Source organism: Idiotropiscis lumnitzeri, chromosome 20 (assembly GCF_059441095.1).
Source record: "Idiotropiscis lumnitzeri isolate Australia: NSW breed Sydney's pygmy pipehorse chromosome 20, RoL_Ilum_1.0, whole genome shotgun sequence".
In the NCBI taxonomy this organism is placed as follows: domain Eukaryota; kingdom Metazoa; phylum Chordata; class Actinopteri; order Syngnathiformes; family Syngnathidae; genus Idiotropiscis; species Idiotropiscis lumnitzeri.
This window is the reverse complement of record NC_142410.1, coordinates 1,144,768-1,168,209: the sequence shown is the minus strand read 5'-3', so window position 1 is coordinate 1,168,209 and position 23,442 is coordinate 1,144,768. Positions and strand designations below refer to the sequence as shown.

At 41.1% G+C, this 23,442-nt stretch overlaps 1 protein-coding gene across 1 annotated transcript in view; it reads left to right on the top strand.

Annotated features, from left to right (window-relative positions):
• Nucleotides 1–23,442, top strand: part of myo15b (myosin XVB) — a 151,476-nt gene that overhangs the window by 99,042 nt on the left and 28,992 nt on the right. Inside the window, exons 27-33 of the mRNA XM_088284636.1 lie at nt 13,890–14,125; nt 14,210–14,367; nt 15,453–15,516; nt 15,592–15,664; nt 15,742–15,818; nt 15,899–15,975; nt 18,550–18,680. Coding sequence (XP_088140762.1) covers nt 13,890–14,125; nt 14,210–14,367; nt 15,453–15,516; nt 15,592–15,664; nt 15,742–15,818; nt 15,899–15,975; nt 18,550–18,680 — 816 coding nt within the window. The remainder of the gene's footprint in view (nt 1–13,889; nt 14,126–14,209; nt 14,368–15,452; nt 15,517–15,591; nt 15,665–15,741; nt 15,819–15,898; nt 15,976–18,549; nt 18,681–23,442) is intronic.

The window sequence follows — 23,442 nt, the reverse complement described above, 5'->3', positions numbered from 1 at the left end:
CCAAAATAGTCCAGCCCCTCATGCTCAAATTATGTCCCAAATATTTCTTATCTAATGTCTGCAACTTTCTCCTAAGGCCCACCTTGCAGACCAGTTTATCGCCCACAGCCCTCATGTTTGACACCACCCAAAATTTCATTTTCTTATCTTTCAGGGTGCAGCTCTGATAGCACATCCTTTATCAATTCCTTTTTTTATAATTTCGACGTTTATAACTCTGTCCTACCGTTTTGACACACAAACAGATACAAACAGACGTACACACGCGAACATACACACGGGCCCCCTTCATGACTCACACAGTTCTCAACACTGACCAACTACAAACAATAATATAATAGCACACACATGTGCATGTATTTTAGATTCCCCTATCTATTTCAGGGTTCATCCTTGACTTTTCCATAAGATATTCAAATATTGCAGTACTCCTTTTTTTGAAAGTATTTAACTCCCCCCACCCCCTCCCCGTTTATATTTAGTCACGCTTCTAATCAAATATTTATTTCGAAGGACATTGGTTTCACTACATCCTTCCAATCATTACAAGTTAACTTCTTTTTTGGATCCTTTTTTTCATTCATTATACTGTTTACTTCTCCGATTTTGATCAAAGTCAGCAATTCACCCAGGGTGCTCTACGCGAATTTTTCCCTGAAAAGGGTGACAATTACCTCCCGTTTGGAGTAATTCTCAAGCTTCTACCACAGCGTGGCGGAGAATTCTTGCGTCTGCTTCCCCAACAATTGTCACTCAAAGGTCTGTTCAAAATGGGGTCGTGAATCCCCTTTCACACTGTACACATGCACACTCTATACTATTTATTTATTTACGTATCTCTTTGCGCAATCCTTACACCCGGAACTTTCGTGCGTCCACCTGGGGCTCCGTCATCCCCTTTCTGTCGAGTACTTGATAGGGACTAGTATTCTCAAGGTTTATCTCAGTTTTTTAGACTCACTCCGTCTTCCACAGTTTTAAAGACTACTCTGTCTGTTACACAGTTTTAAAGTCTACTCTGTCTGTTACACGGTCGCACACATCCAAACAACCACACATCCACACCTGCCATTCCCAAAAGGTGTAAACTCACCAGAGCCGTCTTCCTCTTTGGCCTCACATCAACCCTTGGCTCCCAGAAGCAGAGCTGAGGTCCGTGGCCACGGTCTTACTGGAAGTCAACTCAGCTCCTGAAAACTCCGGGTATATTGTGGGTTGGCTTGAAGGACCAAGAAAATGTCACGTTTGCCAATTTGACATTTCATAAACACACCATCAATGAAGAGAAAGACGCTCAAAATTTGGCAAGCAAGGAGAACGAAGAGAAAGTCTGAATCGAATACTTGTCTCTTTGCGCTCTGAACATATCTCTCCGTTCCCTCCCATTTATTAATTTCCAGAAGTCCCTAAAGGGTGGGGTTATCTAAGCAAGCAGCTGAAGACACGTGAAGTTGTTTTTCTATGTGTGTGCATGTCTTTGAAAGATTACTTTATACATGTGATCAAAAATGCATCAAAGCATTACTCAGCAGAAACATCTCAGTCCCGTAACAACCTCTTAACTTCACAATATTGCACCGCCACACACCGATAAGAGAGGTGTAGGCCATCATTTTGCTATCTTCCGTTAACATTTGCATTGGGGTGGTTATTATGAAGACTTAATTGTGAAAGCAGAAGCAAGTTTCTTCAATGCAAAACAAGAACATTTCACGTAGATAGTTATTGCAATATATCAATATCATTGCTCTAGTTTTCCTAGCAATAAAGCAAATGTGTGAAAACTATTTCATAATTACACTTTCAGCTAGCAACATCAAAATTAAGTGTGTAAAAATCTTCTACTCGGAAGAATAAATAGATTAAGATTAGAAAGAATATAATGTCATGCAGAACTAATTTTATCAAAGTATGAATTCAGAATGGTTGCTTTAAACCTATATTTGAGAAATGGCTGACTTTTTTTTTTATAGTTTTGGGTGCAGGTCCTTATGACTTTTTTGTTTTACAGTATATCATGTAAATATGTTCACTGAATTCCTTGGATTGGTCAAAATCGTGTTGCGGGCTGTTTTTCTTCCCAACTTTCTAGGGTCCTCTAATAAAAGACTTTAGGGTGAGTTGTGTTCAATCGGGATCAGAATTGTTTTTATTGGCCAAGTATTTTAAAACGTGTTCTGGAGATTCTGGAGCTTCTTTGCAAAATGGATGCCAACTTGGAGACGTTAACAGCTCATCTCAAAGAAATGAGCAGAAGCTTGACTCATTGATGCTCATTGAGAAATCCAGGGAGAGACTCAAGGCTGAGTAAATATTGAAGTCGGGTAAATGCCTTCTTTTGGCTATCACTACCCTATCCTTCTGTGAGGACCGCTTCCCAGCCGGGGCTGGAAAGCGGTGTGGGTGGATTCTTAAATCGCGGACAAGGGAAAATGCGGTGGAAACAATATTTATTGTGACCGGCAATAAACAATGGACAGGCGATAGGCAAGATAAGTTGCTATCAATAATAATAGTGGGTCTATACTTACAGGCGTCGGGGGACGAGAACGAAAAACGCTGGGGGAACAACCTTCCCCCAGGAAAACCAAAACGAGTAACAAAAGGAGCTTGCAACGCAAGGAAACCGAAAACGAGAATGTCCTTCCTCAAAAGGGTAAGGTTAAGTCCAATCATCGAAAACATAAAGCGAGCCGAAACGTAGCTGTAGAAAACAAAGCAGAGCAACAAACAATCACGATTAACACACGGAGCAAAGTTGGGCAAAGACTATAGCAAAAGGCACATAGGCGAGAGCAATTTGGGTCAATAATCCGACACGCCAGTGTGCGTGTCGAAGGTTTAAGTAGTCTGTAATCAAGCGATGATGGGTTGCAGCTGAGAGTCTCGTGAGCGCGTCCCGCTCGCGGCCGCGTCTCCAGGCAACGCGCCGTCGACCACGCCCACTCTGCTGCAACAAGGAAGCACGGATCGTGACACCTTCCCTCCATTGCATTGCAGATTTGCTGTGGAGGATGCGGTGCACCTAATCAAGGCTACGATCGCATGCTCAGTGCATCAGGGGTGTAACATGCTCCCACCCAATACCCCACTATCTCCTTTCACATGTGTAATTATTTTAGTTGTTGTCAATTATGTCTTGTATTGGTCTATTCTTCTATGCGGCTGTTTGCGGAAGTTTTTTTTTTTTTTTACCGAGACTCGACCTCCTTCTATTTGATTCTGCTTTCATCCAAAGAAATCGGTGCACCACCTAACAAACATTCAGACCTGCCGTTCTGCTCCCTCTGTTCGGCTCTTTGACGGGTTTACTTTAGAAATCTGGATAAGGAAATGATATGATATTTGAAGATCTGAGAATGCCAATCAGGAGAATTAAAAATCTGAGAAAGAAGTAGAAAATTGGTGGATCTGTTGATACCAAGCCACAATCAGCTTGACCAAAAAGGATCTGAGCCACAACTGGAATGAATATTGTTTGGGATTTCAAAATAAACCCAAAAGTGACTTGAGATGAAATGCAGGCTGTTGGAATTTATCTTTATATCAATGTTAGAATTTAACTTTAACCCAATGTAAACTCAAATAAGTAATCTGACTCCAATTTGCGACCTTACCCAACTCTCACTCATCCAACAATATGCGCGCTCGTTCTGCAATAGAAAGGTATCAGGAAGCCGGCATTTTCACGCACAAGTGGGTTTATTCCCAATACACAGATTTCTACAAGGCACCTGGATCTCGGGTCCCTCTCAATACAACTCTACACCTCTCTTGCCACCAGCGAATGTGTTCTACCTCCGAGTTGCCCAGTCCTGATTCATACTATACAACATGCAAAATGGCACAGACAAAGGCATCCTGGCATGATTCTATTGGCTATGTGTATTGCAGTTAACTTTAGCTCGCTCTCATTGGTCTTTCTCCTCCCGCCGAATCCCGTGGCTCCTCCTGCGTGCGATCCCCCGATGGCCGCTCCTTCCCGGAGTCATCTCGTCTCGCTCAGCACCTTCTGCTTCTAAAACATTCCATTCTTGCACAACCCCCGCAACCAGTTTCGCGCCACCAGTCACACTCTCAGCATTTTACAATATCACATTTTCATACATTGGATGCACCAACATCTAATGAACTATGTTAAGCTCAAACTCTTATATTCCTTTAATAGTCAAAAGTATGAAATCCTTTAAGTGTAACTGAAGTTTAGACCATGCTAATGACCAGACACTCAGGAGAGGAATGCAGGAAGATTAGATCACAGCTGCACCACAGGAGGTGTGAACGAGACCCCTCTGAAACAATGGACTTCCATGCCAGGATCACAAAAGTGGCTCCGAGCAGTCTAACCTTTGTTCAGTTTTAAATTGACTGCCATTTACATTATCCTTTAATCCCTCTCATGACCTCAGACATCTGAGGTCATCACTTGAACACCTTATTTCATTGCTGCACACGAGCTCGACATCACTTGCCATAAAACTAAAACACATCAAACAATTAGTAAAAGAATAAGAATCAGTAGAAAATTTCCTTCCCTCCTTATGGCCTCAGGTCCCCGAGGCCATCTTTCCATACTCACATCCTGGACTCCCGGAGGGCCACGGCTACCTCCGCCTCCTGGGGGTCCTTTTGAGGGATCATCATGTACTGACCACCCGGAGGGAGTGGCCCCAACGTGCGTTCTATTGTCTTAACAGTTAATGATCTGATACATGGAATACAGCAACATCCGCATAACACCATAATAGCGGCAAACACAGCGATAGAAATCAGTACTGATGCAATCAGGCTTTTATATTTACCAAAGATGTTGAACCAGTCAGAATACCAACTGGTGTCCACACCTGAGTGCTCCTTCATTTCGTTACTTAGCGTGCGCAGACCCTCCAATGCCTTGGTAAGGCGACCGTCAGGAGATGTATTGTTGGGAATCAGAGTACAACACTGATCCCCAAAAATACCACACACCCCTCCTCTTTCGGCTAACAACATATCTAAGCTTATTCTGTTCTGGAATGCCATAAGAGACGTGGCAGCCAATTGCTCATGCACTGCCTGGAGTGCTGAGGTGGTAAAATTCGCCAATCGTTGGACATTATAGTGGACATAATTAATCCGGTCCACATTTTTGTTTACTGTAACGAACAGGAAAAGACTCTCCCATCCTGCTGCAATTTGATCCACCAATTTATACTCGTCAGGGATCCCTCTTGGAACTCCAATTGCATCTATATACGTGGGATCTCCTGCATTCAACCATTCTTGCATGTCCCTTCTCTTCCTGTTAAGGAAGGGGATTCTTCCCCATTGTCCAACACCTTCCCACTCCATTTTGGCCAGATCTAAGGCTGTCACACTAACTGGCATGATCAGCGTTACCAGGGCGCACTTACCTGAGGCATTGGTGGGAAGCCTATCGTACAGCACTTTCTCTCCACACCACAGCCAAACATCATCACGAGCGAGAGGGATTCCTACTGGCAAAGACACATTTTCATTACACCATGACTCCTGGAGATTTCCAATCCCAGGACCAGTCCCATTTAACTTTTAGGCAGGTGAACTTTTGTTTTGCAACTTGGGTGTCAAAAATAGGCTCTTTCTTTTTTATTCCCACATCATTCCATGGGTGTGTCCAATTAAAATTGTACCCAAGTGTTCACCTGTGTCGGTTGTTTACATTTCAGATTTAGCAGTAGTTGTTGTGTCTGTGTCAGCGTCTTACCATCATCTCGCTCTGCTCCATACCATACCATTCCATTACATGCTCCTTTCGCTCCATCACTTCTGTCATCCCGCATCCTATGTTCAAACGCAAACATCGTCCACACAAAGCACACGCCAGCAGGTAAAATAGTCAATAAGTTAAACATTTGCATCGTCATCGTCTTTGTTCAGACTCGAAAGTGTCTGACTTTGATCCAATTCATGCCATCTACACATTCCCTCTCTTGACCTGCCCGTCCGGGCGGTCAACCTCTAAGCTCAACCATGGCGGGCACAAATACTGGGGCCGGGCGCAACTGTGAGTTATGGTACCACTTTTGTCCTGTAGTTCCCAATTGGATGGCGTGTCAGGTTCTAGCCAGAACTCTAAACTGTCCTTATCAGCGAGATCGAGTCCACCTCCGGGAAAGCACCCGTAGGTTGATGTACGGAGCGATGTCCGACTCCAGTGATGCTGAGTTCACTGAGTTCAAATATCTAACTGTGTTCCGAGATAACAAATTAAGCCTCGAGCTAACGCTCCAATTTTGACTGTTAATTGACAAATTTTAAAGCAACACAAATGAAATAGTAACCATTTATGCTTAAAATAAAAAATCCCAAAACTATAAAAACGCAGATACCGAATTAAACCTCTATTTTTTATTTATTTATTTTTTTTTTTTTTATGGGAAGAAAAGGTGCTCTACAAGACATAGACAGCTCCAAGACCGCTGCAGTCTTCACCTCCTATTGTCTCATGATTGGCTCAATCCACCTACAGGCTGTGCCCACACTGATTCTGTCAACTGGGGGAGGGGGTAGAGACAGTAAAAACATCGCGGAGCTGTGGAGCCGAGCCCCAACTCAGTCGGGCCCTGGGTCCACAACACCTCAAGCAGAGACACACACAGAACTACCACTTCCGAGCGACCCTTCTCTGGAAATTTCGACATTTAGTAATGTTCCCAAAACCAAAGAATTTGTAGTCAGTGCTGAAATATGATCTCCCGATTGTGACGCGGAGTATTCAACAACGATGGGGTCTAGATCTTTAGTATGATGACGCGCATCAATATTCAATGTGATTTGTGGCTCGGCGAAAGTAAACAATTCATACCATTACCGCTGCCCAGGGACAAGGCACGCGTGCGAGGCAACGCCGGTAGACATAACAAATATATAATTCTAACGCATGATGCACTCATGACTAAATTTGGATGAGTGCATTTTTGATAAACCAAATCATGTTTGTGATCACATGTACAATGTGATATGTCAATTGGTGAATTGAAAGGGTGGCGGTTGCTAAACCAGTCAGACCAGAGCAGAAACAGGGCATACCCACCGCGGGAGGATGGTAACCAGGTTTCAGAGCTGCCCTCAAATGTTTCAGTTCAGTTTAGCCACTGGGAAGGAAGAGAGCACGACATATGCTCCCTCCGACGGATGTGCAGAGTCAAGTTCAGTCCCATCCGGGAATGCCACTCGAATTCCAGTGTTCGTTCAGTCAATGGCAGTGACTCAGGCAATCTTGAGAGTCCACATGGCTCAGTGGGGGTTGCGGAAGGAGCTCATAGCTCGCCCCAATATCCAGCACCATCGAAAACTTGTCCATCCACCGTCCCCGGAATGCTAGGACCTGCTAGTCCTCGAACGCTGAAGCTCCGCGGCCCCCTGTCATGGAATGGGGTACGAGCGGGTTTGTGTCAAGTGCGTTGGGAGTGGGTAACGGTGGCGCCCCCTGCGCTGGTGGAGCTCTTTGTGACAGATATGGCACCGGAGGATGGCACATTCCAGAAAGTGGCTCGGCATGGACAGCTCATCACCCAGTGACCCCACACCCCGCAGCAAGTGCACACCCCACTCACAACCCCTGTCCATAACCACCCGTACCTCTGTTACCGCAATCCCAACCTCGTTGACTGGCCTGCTATGGACAGCAGCCAGTCTGCTGTGGCGCTGCGTCACCCGAACCTTGCCCAGAAGCAGCAGAAGTGGAAGGAGCAGCTGCCTCCTTTTTTCTTATCTCTCTTGGCCTTCTAAACCTGCAAGTACAACAATTTTAGTCACGCTCCTTAATCCAATCCCATATATTCCTTTTCTGATGTCGTGCTAAATTAGGTACAAAATGTGTTCTACTTAGGCCGATTAGCATTTTTTCATTCATGGACTATTTCGCCTGATGTCTGCCACTGGAAGGTGCACGCCCTTGTGGACGGCCAACTGGAACAGCTGTGTAATGTCGACATTATTGGATGGGTCACTGCCGGAAGTCTCACTCCATTCACGTCTCGCCCTGGCCACATAGACCAGGCCTGTCTCCCCCTTCCCCACCTGAAAGACACAGCAACATCGACCCCAACGGGCCAGAAATATCTGATGCACGGCACAGCCAATCTCACCTGAGGTGTCCCCATTTAGCTGGTGACCATCATGCTGGTCAGCAGATCTGGCCTCGGCCTCAAGTGAGGATAGTTCCTCTGAAATAAATTTTGTCCCGCTTGTAACTCTGTATAAACCTCTTAGTCTGGTGTCTCCTTTGTAGGAGATTTCAACCAACGTGACCTCTTTACAACGTGTCGAATAAACCAATGTTGACCTTTCTGCTATCTTTACAGCTGTGAGAGCTGTTACTAACGCCTCCTTCCCCCTTGGGTAATTACGAATGTCTTATCTTCAAACTTCTTACAAGCACCCAGTATCCTGGCTTTACTAGATTACTGCCCTGCTGGGAGACGGAAAGAGCTTTGTCACTCTAAATTTGCGCCTGTCTTTTGTTTTCCTAACATTTTTCACATATGGTCAACTAAAGTTGCTTCAACATCTATTTCCCATTTGTTCTTAAATTTGAGGTATTCTATAAGTTATTCCAAACAGTGTTTTACAATGTCTTAGTCCTAAATACAATGAAATACGTTACAATGGAAAATATCAGAATAAAATTTCATACATCCAACATAAGACACGTGCTTGTGACCACTTCAGGGTCATTTTTGTCTGAAATATCTCCTCTACAACAACTTACCCTTGCGTTAAGTGAGTAATTTTCCATAAAAACAGTGCGACTAATTCGACATTAACTTCAAGTATCACTGCTGTGGTGCTGTATTATATGGAAAAGTCTGAACAATCCAAGAAAATTTTGCCCTATCCTGGACTGGGTGTGTGTTATCTAGTCGCGCATCCAATGTGAATAATAATAACTCCTCCTTGTTGAGGAGAACCTCTGGGATGGTAGTGGTGAGGCGCTATTTGAAGCATTTTCTGGCCTTCTGGTCACACTGGTCACATGTCACCTCAAACCTGTGGAGATAACTGGAGGTGTGGCAATTGCCAGTGAGAAGAGACAAATTATCTTCCTTCCAAAACTTTCAGTTTTGCATAAATTCTGTGTAATAACGTCAATCAATCATTCACTTGATGCTTGAATTTAATTACTCCAATCTTTCTCCAAAAACAATTTGAAAATCAATACTTGGGAGTGCAATAGGGATTCAGGGTGATCAGGCCTGTCCACCCATCGCATCCTAAGTACTGTAAGGGCTTGCCGGTGACCTCAAACAATTTTCTGTCCTGAGGCCCGTCCCTTAAACATTCACTCAAACCACATATGCATCCAAACACTTTTTCTTTCACACTTTCATTCACCAAACGATACTTTCCAATTCCACACAGAGACCCCTCCCTTGGCGCGTCCGCCTTGATTTCACTGAGATTTGTGCTGGCAGATCCATAATTTTGCCTTAATTTAGCCAGCGTATGCCAAAATTTACAACTGTGGGTCTCTGGATTTTCCCATTCACTCCCCGTGAAGTTGTTTCTCCTCTCAAGGACGTAGCTGACGAAACTGCACCTGTGACATCAAACAGCTCATAGATGCGAATGTTAGCAGTCTGGTATTTATGGAATGATGTCATATCCTCTAAAATTGTCATGTCAGCGTTCGCGTCGTACAGCAAAAAAAAAACATCTGTCTTCCACCTTTGTCACATTTAATACACATCAGTTAATAAATCATCTACAAAACTATTTAGTCCAACTTTATATTTGGTAAACCAATCTCCAATGGCTAGATATTCCCCTTTCCAAAGATTTTCTTTCAACATGTTCATAGAATACTTCACTTAAAACTTATCCCAAAACCATAATCCCTTTGCTTAAAAATTTAAATTTTAATAAGATTGTCGCCGCCCTGCTGTTCCTCAGGCATCCCCTGCATGTTTCAGTGTTTAACTTGTGTTCTAATTCCCTGCTAATTTGTATTTATTGTTAGGTTGAATACATATATTTTATCCCGTACCTTACTACACTAGCACTGTAAAAAAAAATTGCTCCACACCTCAATGAGAGGCAGATGCCTGAAGATTAGATCAACGTCTGCAACATCGAGGGGGGGTGCCGAGACACACCTCTGAAACAAAAGGACTGTGACCTTCTTTCGAGAGCACCAAAAGGCATATCTTCCTTTTCAATCAGTTAACGACTGCCATTGATGCCTGTTTTTCCTCTTGTGTCTGAAATGTTTACATGTTCCTGCTGGTGCTTCCCCCCCCCATTAATGGCGCCGTCGGATCGGGCGGCGGCTCAAACACATACTGTTGCGAGTCTGGCAACTGTGGATGAATGCCTCTCAGACATTCCGTCTTTTCTTCCGCTTTTTCAATCACTTCATCCTCTTTCTCTGACTTCCTCCCCCTACTTGGGAACGAGCATCTAACTTCAAAGAGCTGTTAACTCTTTGTTAGAGCACACTCATGATTTTACGATTACACCTATAATCATTGCCTTCTGTAAAATCTTTCTCACTCTTATTTTTTTCCTTTAATTTTCCCAATTCACTGTAGCCTTACCAAAGCCACTCAAACAATCAAGGTATCAAATCACAAACTACAAAGTCAGGAACCACCTATGCTCTTGCAAAGGTTTCTCATGCTCTCAAAGCTTCCTTCAATTAAGATTTCATAACACCAATCTTTTTCTTTTTCTTCGTGTCATTTCCATCTGTGCATTTCATTCCAGTTACTAATTACAGTTACCTTAATAGAAAAACCATCAACTCAAGTATGAAACATGAAATATTTATTTCTTCAATTCCTCCTTACAGCAGACCCTAATTCTTATCCTTTTCATTTGTTCAAGTCACACCTTCTTCAATCACCAAACTCTGTCATTCTCAATACTGCCTGTTTCACCATCCTCCTTTCAATGGAACATTAATTGTTCCTTTCTCTTTTCTACACATTCTGCATCTTTTTCACATTCCTTTTCTTTTCTTATTGAACTTCCAATCGCTACACTGACACAATTTCTTCTCTTTTCTCTAGCTTTCTTTCTTTCTCTTTTCTTATTTCATCCCTACTTCATGTTTTTCTTCTCTTTTTTTATGTTTCATTTTTATGAATTTATCCTTAATCTCCGTGCCACACCCGGGACCCGAGACCACTATCATACTTCCTCTCCTTCGCCATCTTGAAATCAAAATCCACTCGTGCGTGTCCCAACCACTTTTACGCAGAACAATTTTAGCCTTCACATTCACACCGCTTCCACTCTGATATTTTAAATCGTATCTTAACCACGAATAGTTCCAAACTATTCTAGTAGGTAAATCCCAGATTTTACACTACTATCGTCCACACTTTTACACTTATTTATTTATATATTTATTTATTTATTTAAACATATCATATCTTAACCACGAATAGTTCCAAACTATTCTAGTAGGTAAATCCCAGATTTTACACTACTATCGTCCACACTTTTACACTTATTTATTTATATATTTATTTATTTATTTAACCATATCGTATCTTAACCACGAATAGTTCCAAACTATTCTAGTAGGTAAATCCCAGATTTTACACTACTATCGTCCACACTTTTACACTTATTTATTTATACATTTATTTATTTATTTATATATTTTAACGCCGTTCCACTCCGCCTTCCTCTTATAATTTAGCGTTGCCAATATGCAGAATTTGAAAAGGATCTGCTTACCTTATGTCACTGTGGGCCCAAGAGGAAGGCCGGTCGGATGTGCGGCTCCTTCATTCTTTATCAGGTCATCACCTGGTGTGGACGTGGGCCCCAGGCCCGAGTCTCAGACTCTTGTGGTTTTTCCTGAAGCCCCAGGCTTCCTTTGAGCCCCAGACTCTTGAAGCCCCAGGCTTCTTTTCTTTTCTTAGAGTCCCAGACTCTCTTTGAAGTCCCAGACTTCTATTTTCTTAGAGTCCCAGACTCTCTTTGAAGTCCCAGACTTCTATTACCTCTCATGCATCACGTCGGCGTCACCATAAATTGTTGGAATTTATCTTTATATCAATGTTAGAATTTAACTTTAACCCAATGTAAACTCAAATAAGTAATCTGACTCCAATTTGCGACCTTACCCAACTCTCACTCATCCAACAATATGCGCGCTCGTTCTGCAATAGAAAGGTATCAGGAAGCCGGCATTTTCACGCACAAGTGGGTTTATTCCCAATACACAGATTTCTACAAGGCACCTGGATCTCGGGTCCCTCTCAATACAACTCTACACCTCTCTTGCCACCAGCGAATGTGTTCTACCTCCGAGTTGCCCAGTCCTGATTCATACTATACAACATGCAAAATGGCACAGACAAAGGCATCCTGGCATGATTCTATTGGCTATGTGTATTGCAGTTAACTTTAGCTCGCTCTCATTGGTCTTTCTCCTCCCGCCGAATCCCGTGGCTCCTCCTGCGTGCGATCCCCCGATGGCCGCTCCTTCCCGGAGTCATCTCGTCTCGCTCAGCACCTTCTGCTTCTAAAACATTCCATTCTTGCACAACCCCCGCAACCAGTTTCGCGCCACCAGTCACACTCTCAGCATTTTACAATATCACATTTTCATACATTGGATGCACCAACATCTAATGAACTATGTTAAGCTCAAACTCTTATATTCCTTTAATAGTCAAAAGTATGAAATCCTTTAAGTGTAACTGAAGTTTAGACCATGCTAATGACCAGACACTCAGGAGAGGAATGCAGGAAGATTAGATCACAGCTGCACCACAGGAGGTGTGAACGAGACCCCTCTGAAACAATGGACTTCCATGCCAGGATCACAAAAGTGGCTCCGAGCAGTCTAACCTTTGTTCAGTTTTAAATTGACTGCCATTTACATTATCCTTTAAGGCTTTTCTGCAAAGTATTAATTATTATAATTATAATACTAGTATTAATATTACTACTACTAATAATAATAATGATAATGATAATAAAGCCATTAATGTGCCAATGTCACAAAACCGTCACTTAAATTTAAGTATGTCAAAATAAAAGTGTTAACTCATGATTTTCTTTTTTTAATTCATGCAATTAAATATATTAACTCAGTTAACTCAGTTTTATTTACTTCAAAAAAGAATTTGCTTATCTTGCAAAGCCAAATTCAAACACTGTTCCATATTAGCTGTATATCTTGAGCACATCATCATCTCAGAAAAAAACACCCTGCTGAAGTTACTACTGGGACTTGTAAACCAACACTGCTGGGGTGTGGTACTTACTACTAAATGTACTGTATATGTTTTGAGAATTGTTTCTAATCTGGAAACGGTTGTTTATGTCTTTTGATTTGTGTTCTAATTACTTGCTAATTTATATGACTGCATATGGAAAGCGCCTTGTTACAGCTCCAGCTGTTGTGAAATGCGCTATAGAAATAAAATTCCTGGAAAGATGACACCATTTAGATCGTATTCAAGGATCAAAGTTGTATTGTATTGTTGTAATGTAAGAATAATTCCTGTCAAGATGACTCAATTTAGATCGTATTCAAGGATCAAAGAAAGCTATTAGAACAGTCTTTGATTTAAAATACACTTCATATTTAGTGATCTTATATTAATTACCATATATTATTCAAGTAAATACCTGTTAAAACCTTCACAAAAAAGCGAATTGCAAATAATCATGGAACCTTTTGCGATTAATTAGTTAAAAAATGTAATTGCTTGACAGCACGACTTAGAATATGTCAAACAACACCTAAACAAGCCAAGAAAATCTATGGACAAAGTCATTTGGAGTGACAACAACAAAATGTTACTTTATGGTCACGATGGTTCCCAAGTTTTGTTTAATTTAATAATTGTGCTATTCTATGCCTGGTGTACAATTAACTCCTCTCAAATGATTTTCTGCAGGTTGGCGTTTTGGCACAATGGGAGGACGTTCTGGTCTTTTCCCAGAGGATTTAACCCAGCCGTCTGCTGCAATGGACTACAATTACCGCCAACTGGATCGAAGAGATGATCGGTGGAAAAGCATGAGAGGCGCAAAAGCTTCCGGTCAACAAAAAGAAACTCAGGTTGCCAATGGCAAGCAAATTGAGAATCCTGATTCAGAGTGGAATATCGTAGCTGTCTCATCCCAGAGAGCAGTGCAGACAACCATCCAGGGGTCACTTCAAGAGTTAGAAAGCCCAAATAGGGATTCGGAGTGGCAGAAAGATGTCTCATCCCAGAGAGCAGTGCATCAAGAGTTAGAGAGGCCATACAGGGATTCAGAGTGGCAGAGAGATGTCTCATCCCAAATATCAGTACAGATGTCCGTCCAGGAATCGATTCAAGACACAAAGATCCAGATGTCAGCAATGGCTGAGTTTGCCATTAAATTCTTTAGGTACAGTGTGAGATGTACATTTACACTCACTACTACATTAATGCAAAACATGTTTTTGTGAGCAGGCACGCCAGAGCTACTGTTAGTGTCTACTGTTGTTATAAGAGTACTGTGAGCTTGGCAGTTAAAGGAAACGTCGTAATATTATGAAGAGAGAAGCACGTTGCTTTGTTGTTTGGGTTTTTATGGCATTTTGTATTTCTTCTTCACAGATGGTTGATTTGTTTTGACAGCAAATGAGAAATATTTTTCTTCATGTACATAATTACAAAACCTCTATATTTAAAGTGGGAGTTTTAAAACCACTAGCATTTCACATATATCCTCAAAATACTTTAAATTTAAAAACATTGGGAGGCCTGCAGCAGCAGCTCATTTTCCTAGGTGTACGTGGACAAGACTAGTAATGAGTATTAGACTTTTGCTGGTGAGCAATCTCCGTTTCAGACAACAGAACTTACGAATCAAGCAACGTTACAATGCTTGCCTCCCTGCTGTGATGTAGACAGCGGAGACAGAAAAAAATAACAAGCCAAACTTCAAAAGGGGGTGTGCCAATTTGTCGTCAATCTCATCCCCCCAAAGTCCTTTAATCACTACTTACACCAGTCTTTTTTTTTTGTAGTAGCACTGATGTAATTTTTACATGCATACCTATTATATATGTGCCAATGTTCAGCCCAATCAAATGTCCCTTTAAGATAATATGTCAACGTGAGGAAGGGGGGGTGACTATCCGGCTATGAGTGTGACTATTAGTGCCCTGCAAATGACTGATACCTCATTGGTCACACTCTCTGTCTCAGATTGGTTGTGTTGGTTTAAAAAAAAACAACTACAAACACACCCTTCAATTGCCCCTCTGTTGTTGGTGATGTTGTAGGGAATAAAAACAACAACAAAACTACAAAATATTGAACAGTATTAAGGAAAAAAAATCTGCAAATTAGTGAATCCACGGGTGCCAAGCTGTTAATATGCGGGGTCCACTGTATAGTATGTGTATGTATGTACATGTGTGCATGTAGATTTTTTAACGAGTTATGAGAATTAAAAATATGTTTCTAATTACCTGTTTATCAAAGAATGGAAAATGACGTCTGGAACTCAAGTGTCAGGACTTTTAATGAGGCAGTTCAATTCACAAAGGTAATTTAAAGACATCAAGAGAAATGTATTATAAATTATGCAGCATTTTCAAAAATAGATCTTATTCATTTACAGGTTCCCATTCAAGAGTCCCTAATTCTCTACAATGATCTTGACAGCAATGATATATCAGTCCAATGCTTTAGGAGTAAGTATTATCATTCTAGAATGATATTGTATATAGAATATGTCGTTTGTTTTCTAATAATTATGCATTCCTCATAGATGTGATGCAGTTCATGGGTGACACAGCCATGAAAAAGCATACGACTCAAACAGACTGTCTGAGTCATATCTTGCTGGTTAGTGCTCACATAAATAGTGAACCTTATCCAAAATGAAATTTTAAAAATACAATTAAATGCTTCCATTATCTTTTCAGCTTGGAAAGGAAAGAGAACTGCTGAGAGATGAAATCTACTGTCAGGTTATCAAGCAAACCACCAACAACCATAATGAGTAAGTGTGTTTTGTAATATTAAAATAGGTCTAGGTACGTATGCAACTGTAATTCCTGACCGTATGTGTATTTTTATGGAAGAGTGTGTCTGATTTCAACTAACCAGGCTCCTTTGCACTTAGTTAATATTCTTCGCAAAAACTTTAAGATCAAAGGGTTAAAGATTCCTGTGATCCCTACACACTGCAACTTCGATTAGATACAGAGACAGAATCTTGCTTGAATCGATGTTGAGAGAGTTGGGGTTCTCACAGCCACTGTGCAACACCAGCCCATCTTAAATCAGCTCACGCCCCAGTAGAGCAACCAAAACCAGATACTATGCACAGATTTGACCACGTCACTATTGTTTGCACTTGTTAATACCTAGATACATTTTAAGATCTTTGTTAAGATAGTCCTGAATTGTTTGTGTTATTAATAAGCTTTATATGAGGAAAGATTCACTGCAAAGCCATCAGGTCAGTACATGGCTTGAAATTCTAAAAATAGCACAAATGGCATCCTTATAAAGAAAAGCTTTTGTCACGAGCATGTAAAGAGTGAATATTGGGATAAATTCAATAAGATTACAATCAAGTACTGGTCCATCAAATGTCTACTCAATAATAAATTGGACTAACATCCTGAAGTCTCAGCATTTGTGAAGTGAATCAAAACGTCCCAATAAATGACATTGAAAAGGGACCATTTATGAGGGCCCAAGCAGCGAGTGCTGATACACCAAATGCAAGAGTAAAGTTAAATCAAGTTAAGTTTTATTATTATTTGTTTTTTAGCTCTTACCCATAAAAGAGTCTCAAAGAGATTTACATACCCCGTCACTATTGGTGACATGATTCAAATCCCCAACTGGGCAAGGAAAAAAGTCCCATTTCAGGGGGAAAAAGAAGAAACCTTGAGGAGAATGCAGATCAAAGGGTCTAAACGTGTGAAAACTCATGAAACTTGAAACACGGACATCAAGTCAGGCAAAAAAAAAATGCAACTGTTCGAGAAGGAATTTCCACATTATGGCCCCAACAACTTTTCAGTGGCGCGCGACATATACTAAAAATGACATTAAACACAGCCCACAAAGATTGAAAAAAAAATAAAAGAAAAGAGGGCGAAGGTGGGCAGTGTGTGGAAAGAAAGTATTGAAAAAATAGTTGCCACTACTACAAATACATTGATTCAAATACTGTTTAGCTTTTTTAGATATGCAAAGATACGAATAACACATTTTCTCTTCAAAATACTGGTGAAAAAAGTTAATTCTATTTTAGCAGCAAAAATTGTTTTTTCCACATTTTGCTGTGTCAAGGTCTGATTTATGAAAATATCACATCATCCTCAAGTACCCGTTTTAAAAAAGACTACTTTATTGCAGTTTGTCTTTGTTTTGGTTCTCAATGTGGAGATGGGCTGCGGCTACTGTTTGTGCAGAGGTGGATCTAGTCGAGTAGGATACTGTGTTGGCCACCCCAAAATCTTGAAAAATTCTGAACTATATGCCTTATTCCCTAAACAGAAAGCTGCTATGTAACAGTTTTCCAAAATAACTAAAAAATATAAACAGTCTATCATTGCTTGTTTGACTGATTTTTGCATGTTTAATGAATTAATGTTAAAGAATTTTAGTGACCCTTAAATCCTTGCATTTTTATGAATGCGGACCTCAAACATAAAAGTTTCAACCCTGTGCTGGAAGTTTATTTAGTTTCATTTTCCAAAATAGTCAATTCCAGTGTGCCAGTACCCCAACATGGCAGTACTCCAAAGTCGCTCAAGCTGTAAGCACTCTTCAAAACTGCTCAAAGCTCTATTTTCAATTAGAATCTGAGCATTTGAGGAATTAATCAAAATGTCTCAATAAATGATGCTAAACATGGAACATCTCACAACTGAATGAATTGGAATAAACTATTGTACCATTGTATGGAAACTATATTGTTGTGACTCGTTGTTCCTTGACGTATGTATACAATTATGTTTCTTTTATGCTTTGTTGTTCCTTGACGTTTCGATGCAGTTTCTATGGTCCTTTTATGCTTTGTCCTTAATCATGTCATAGGCCTGATGCTTTAGAGTACTTATGCTCAAGTTACTCAGTGACACATTGGCTGTAGGTCAAGCTTTCTTCGATGTTTTCTGAACCCAGCACTGGTTTGGTTTCACTAGGAATTTTTGTGGATAAAGACTTTTACGTCACCAGTTCCGTCTCCTGTCTGCTTCTGGGTCCAAATCTTGCTCCTCACATGACATATACAGTCCAAAATAACGCCCAGCCAGTCCTCATTTGCAATATAATTATTAAGTTATAATTTTTCTTTGATCTTGATTTTCCATCTCTGCCACTGGGTTCGACTAATACTTGTCTCCGGGACTGAAGATATTACCACTAGCTTCACTTAACATGTTAACATATTAAAAACCCCCAGGGCTCGACCATTCTTACATGTCTTCAATCCAACTCCACTCTACAGTTCCCTCCCTCTAACACATTCAACTAGACAACTACCAGACAACTTTGATGAATGGATTGTCAATTGTGGGGAAAAAAACCCAATATGAATGTTTTATTCACACAGATCTAGCTGCAATCTAGGCTGGCGTCTACTCAACCTGATTGCTGGGTTCTTCCCTTGTTCTGGTAATCTAAAACCCTATGTTACACGCCACCTGCATGACATCGCTATGGACCATGAACACCATTACCAAGGTACAGCAGTATTCATAAAATCTGAAATCTAAAGTGAATTTACTTTTGCTTTATTTTTTTCACGTCTGGACTTGAGCACTTCTTATATACATACGTTCTTCCGTCTAGACCACGTGTAAGGTGGGAATGAATGCAAAGGTGCAAATCATTGACATCGTTGGCTTCAAGGAAATCCTTAAACATGAAATTTTATTTTTACTTTTATTCGTCCTTAAAAAATGTTTTTCTTTAAAATTGAAAATGCCTTAAGTCGCGGATATTTATTGGGCCAGTCGGCAATTTGGTTACATATGTACTGCATTACCCTCAGCTTCCATGGATCAAATCAAAGGAAATAATAGTTTGGTAACTTCATGTATTTATTTATAAGTAGCAACATGGATGTAATTGTTCAAAGGGGCATCTTGTTGGTTTATTCTCTTATAGAAGCGGCGAAAAACCTCAGCAAATCAATCTTTTACAATACAATACAATACAAACTGATTTATATAGCGCATTTTACAACAGCTGGACCTGTAACAAAGCGCTTTCCATATGGTGTAAAATAAATTGGCGGGAAATTAGAACACAAATTAAATATAAGACTTACGATTTGTCTATGAACGGGTGAGACGTGCTTTGTAAAGCTCCGCGGTCGAAACTCCTATAAGTATTTCAATAAGCTATTCGGCCCAATATCTGATACAGGATAAACTACAACCTGCCACATGAACTTTCATTGCAAATATTTGCAACTCTGGTTGGATTTAAACATGCCAAACTGATCTCGAAAATATGCCAAAGCATGCCTCATGGCTACCTCGGACGTTCGTGTGGGAGGTGGCTCGAGTCAAGACACACCCAACCTGGGCGAAACTACGGTTCTGGGCGTTATTGCTTCATCCCATGCTGATATACGTGGAAGAGGAATTTGCCGGGAAACTTGACTAGAGGATTGATAAACTCTCGATCATTATAAAGGGCAAGCTCGCAACTCTTAGATTCAAGTTGGCAACGCAATTTCTGTTGATAAAACTACCGCCACTGCCCATGCTAACAAGCTAACGGACTTGGAACACTCCGCCTCTGATTCAGCCGATGCAGTTACAAAGTTAAAACAAGAAGTCGGGCGCCTGAACAAATTGGTGGACCAACTTTAGGATAAGTGCACAGATTTCGAAGGGCGCCGTAGAAGACTAAATCTGCATATTTTGCACGTGAAGGAGTGTGCAGAGAAGGGGAGGAATCCCAGGGACTTCACGGCACTACTTCTGAAGGACGCTCTTTCTTTGGCGGGACGCCCAATCGTCGTCGGATGCCACAGGGTTCTTCAGTAACGTCCAGGCAACGATGAACCCCCTCAACCTCTTGTTGTTAAGATGCACTACATCCACGAGCTGGAAGATGTACGACAGAATGCAGTCGAATCAAAACAGATAACTTTTGAGGGACGAAGGATCTTGATATTTCTCAACTATGCCCCGGCGGTGGTGAATCTGCGAGCCATGTTTAAGAGAGCGAAAGAGCTACTGAAGGACAGACCGAGCGTGAGGTTTGGCCTGCTGTACCCGTCCGGCAAAGCTTCGAGTGACCGTTAACGGCACAGAACGTTTCTTCACGGACCAGGACAGAGCAACGGAATTCGCCGAGCAAAACTTCGGGGTTGCCTCCATGGACTAATGGTTGGTGTGTGTTTTGTTTAGAAGGCACAGACTAAAGATACAAATCTATCTTTTTCTCTTCCGGACGTTGATTCATTCCTGCTCTCTTATTTGCATGTTCACCACATTTTGAAGTTTGGATTACTCTACCTTCTCTACATTATTAATGCCATTACGTGTCAAGTTTTTTATGATTTGCTATGCTGAGAACTTGATTTACTGTTTAAGACATTATCATTAATACCAGACTCAGATATACAGGTTGTGTCATTTTTGGGATCCGGCCGTCTTGTTTTTTTTCTTTTTTTGGAGTCACGAGATTTTTCCATCCAATGGAACGGGAATATGTGAATCTTTCCATTCATATGTGCATAATGTATTCACTTGCATCGATTACCTCTTGATAGATTCTAAATTATATCCCCAAGTTTATGACTGTCAATATCACAATATATTGATTTCCGATCACGCCCCTATCACATTCTCACTTAATTTCAACAATTTACACTCCCCCCGGTCACCTTGGAGGATGGACCCTCGCTTGGTCAAAGACCCCCAATTTTCGCAGTACCTCCAGTAGCAAATGGAAGTATTTTTCAAAATTAATGATACACCAGAAACCTCCCCAGGTTTACTTGGGGAAACTTTGAGAGCTTATTTGAGGGTGTACTGCCTGTAGTACGGTTAGTCGCCACGAGGGGCACCATGTTGTTTTTTTCTTTATTAAATTTAAAAGGCCTAAACAGGTCAAAAACCTGTTAGTCATTAGTTGGAAGGCTGCTACATTTCGAGAATTTGAGTTAGTTTTAGAATCTTAGAGATTCCTAGCTTTTATTTAAGCACACACACAGTACACAATGTAGTTTTATGAGGTGAACATATATTCTTTAAATCAACAAGGGAGTAGTACGTCATAATAAGCTATGGTGAAAAGGGTGGAATAGGATGAGAATATAATAGTGAAATAACAGAAAACAATAAGAGCAATCAAAAAAATATGATCTTGGCGCTAGCTAGTGTTAACTTTCTCAAAATTTAGACATGTGGCTCCATGACTAACTTAACCCCCTTCACAATAAATTCCAAGCACCAATTTTGTTTCGTGCCCTTATAATTTGCACTCATTGATTGTCCTTGGGATGGATGAGCTGTGAGGAGGTCGTCTTGTTTTCTGGCACGTGCCAGAACAAAGGTCCCTGGCTGGGCACCCATGTGGTCAGGACAAAAACAGACCACATGGCACAGAAGAGGCCACAAAAGAGAGCACAAAAGAGGGAGCACAAAAAAGAGCAAAAAGAGAGAGTGCGACAGGAACTAGCTTTCGCTTTATACGCTCGAGTCAGACCACTCCTGTAGGCTCATGTGAGATAGGGAGTTGTCCTCATGGACACACCTACCCAGTTGAATTTTGCTAAAATAAATAAAAAGGGAATATAGGGTTAATCACGGCCACATCTTGGTAATATATTTTAAAATTATATATAATATAATTTTATAATAAAACGTTGAAACTTAACTGTTCAATCAATCAACCACAAATGATTCAGAGGAAATGACACATTGTAAGTCAAAGCCATAACTTTTCTCTTAATTAATTAATCCAGACCATGCCTATTGGAGAACATGATCAGACATTAAACACAACATGAAACCCCTTTTCAATATATATTATACAGGATTATCAAAATTGCATACACATGAATTTTAAGTTCTGTTCGAGTTTGTTCTCTTCTTGAACAAAGGACAAAGGCCCTTTTGCAGTTGCAGAGTGTCACAGGATGTAGGAATTCTGGTGGGGGATGTCCTTTGCCAGAACTTAATATTTCCCGTTAGACACACCAGTGTCACTATTGAAGATAAGGAGCAAAGTTTCTTGATGTTTGGAAAGGTGTTCAGCTGGCAAGGGTCTATTATTGTTGCAAGGATATCAATGAATGATCCATCCATCCATCATCTGTACCGCTTGTCCTCACTAGGGTCGCGGGGGGTGCTGGAGCCTATCCCAGCTATCTTCGGGCAGTAGGCGGGGGACACCCTGAACTGGTTGCCAGCCAATTGCAGGGCACACAGAGACGAACAACCATCCGCACTCACACTCATACCTAGGGGCAATTTCAAGTGTTCAATTGGCCTGCCATGCATGTTTTTGGAATGTGGGAGGAAACCGGAGTACCCGGAGGAAACCCACGCAAGCATGGGGAGAACATGCAAACTCCACACAGGATGGCCGGAGCCGGGATCGAACCCACGCCCGATGCTGTCTCTCACTGTGAGGCCATCGTGCTAACCATTCGTCCACCGTGCCGCCTCAATGAATGATTTGAATAATAATATGAATCTCTTTATTACACCAAATCAACGCAGGTCCTTGTATTATGGAAGACTTTTTGGCAAGCGTTGCTCTCCAGGCTCTTTTACAAGAGGGCCGCGCCATCTTAAATAGTGATATTACTCTCCAGGAATTAAAGGGAGTAATCAAATCCCTAAAAAGTGCCAAAACTCCAGGCCCTGACAGAATCCCTTCAGAACTATATGATAAATTAATGATACACTAGCTCCACACATGCTTAATATGTACTTGTGGGCTTTTAAACAAGGTTCCTTACCACAGACTCTATCATAATACTTATTCCTAAAAAGGGTAAGGTCTTTGAGGAGGTGGGAGATTATGGGCCTATCTCCCCTCTTAATGTGGATCAGAAAATACTGGCCAAAATTCTGGCAAATAGACTAAGCAAGTATATTGCCACGTTGATACACTCTGACCAATCTAGATTTATACCCGGAAGGAACTTTGCCTCCAAACTCAGACGCCCTTTTTACATAATGTACCATACTCATCCTAACATAGATGATCTCACAGTTTTTTCCTGTCCTGTGATAGAGAAAAGGCATTTGACCAAATTGAATGGCATTACCTATTTACAGTGCTGGAGAAATTTAATCGGGGGATACCTTTGCCGCTTGGATTAGATTATTGTACAAGATTACCCACTAAATATAGTGACCTGGCTGTGACATGTGAAAATGAGAAATGTAAAAGTGGGTATACAACTCGTTGATCTAACGTTTTCTGATGTTAAAAAGTGCAATGGGTCGCAATCCATGTACCTTTTCGTGTA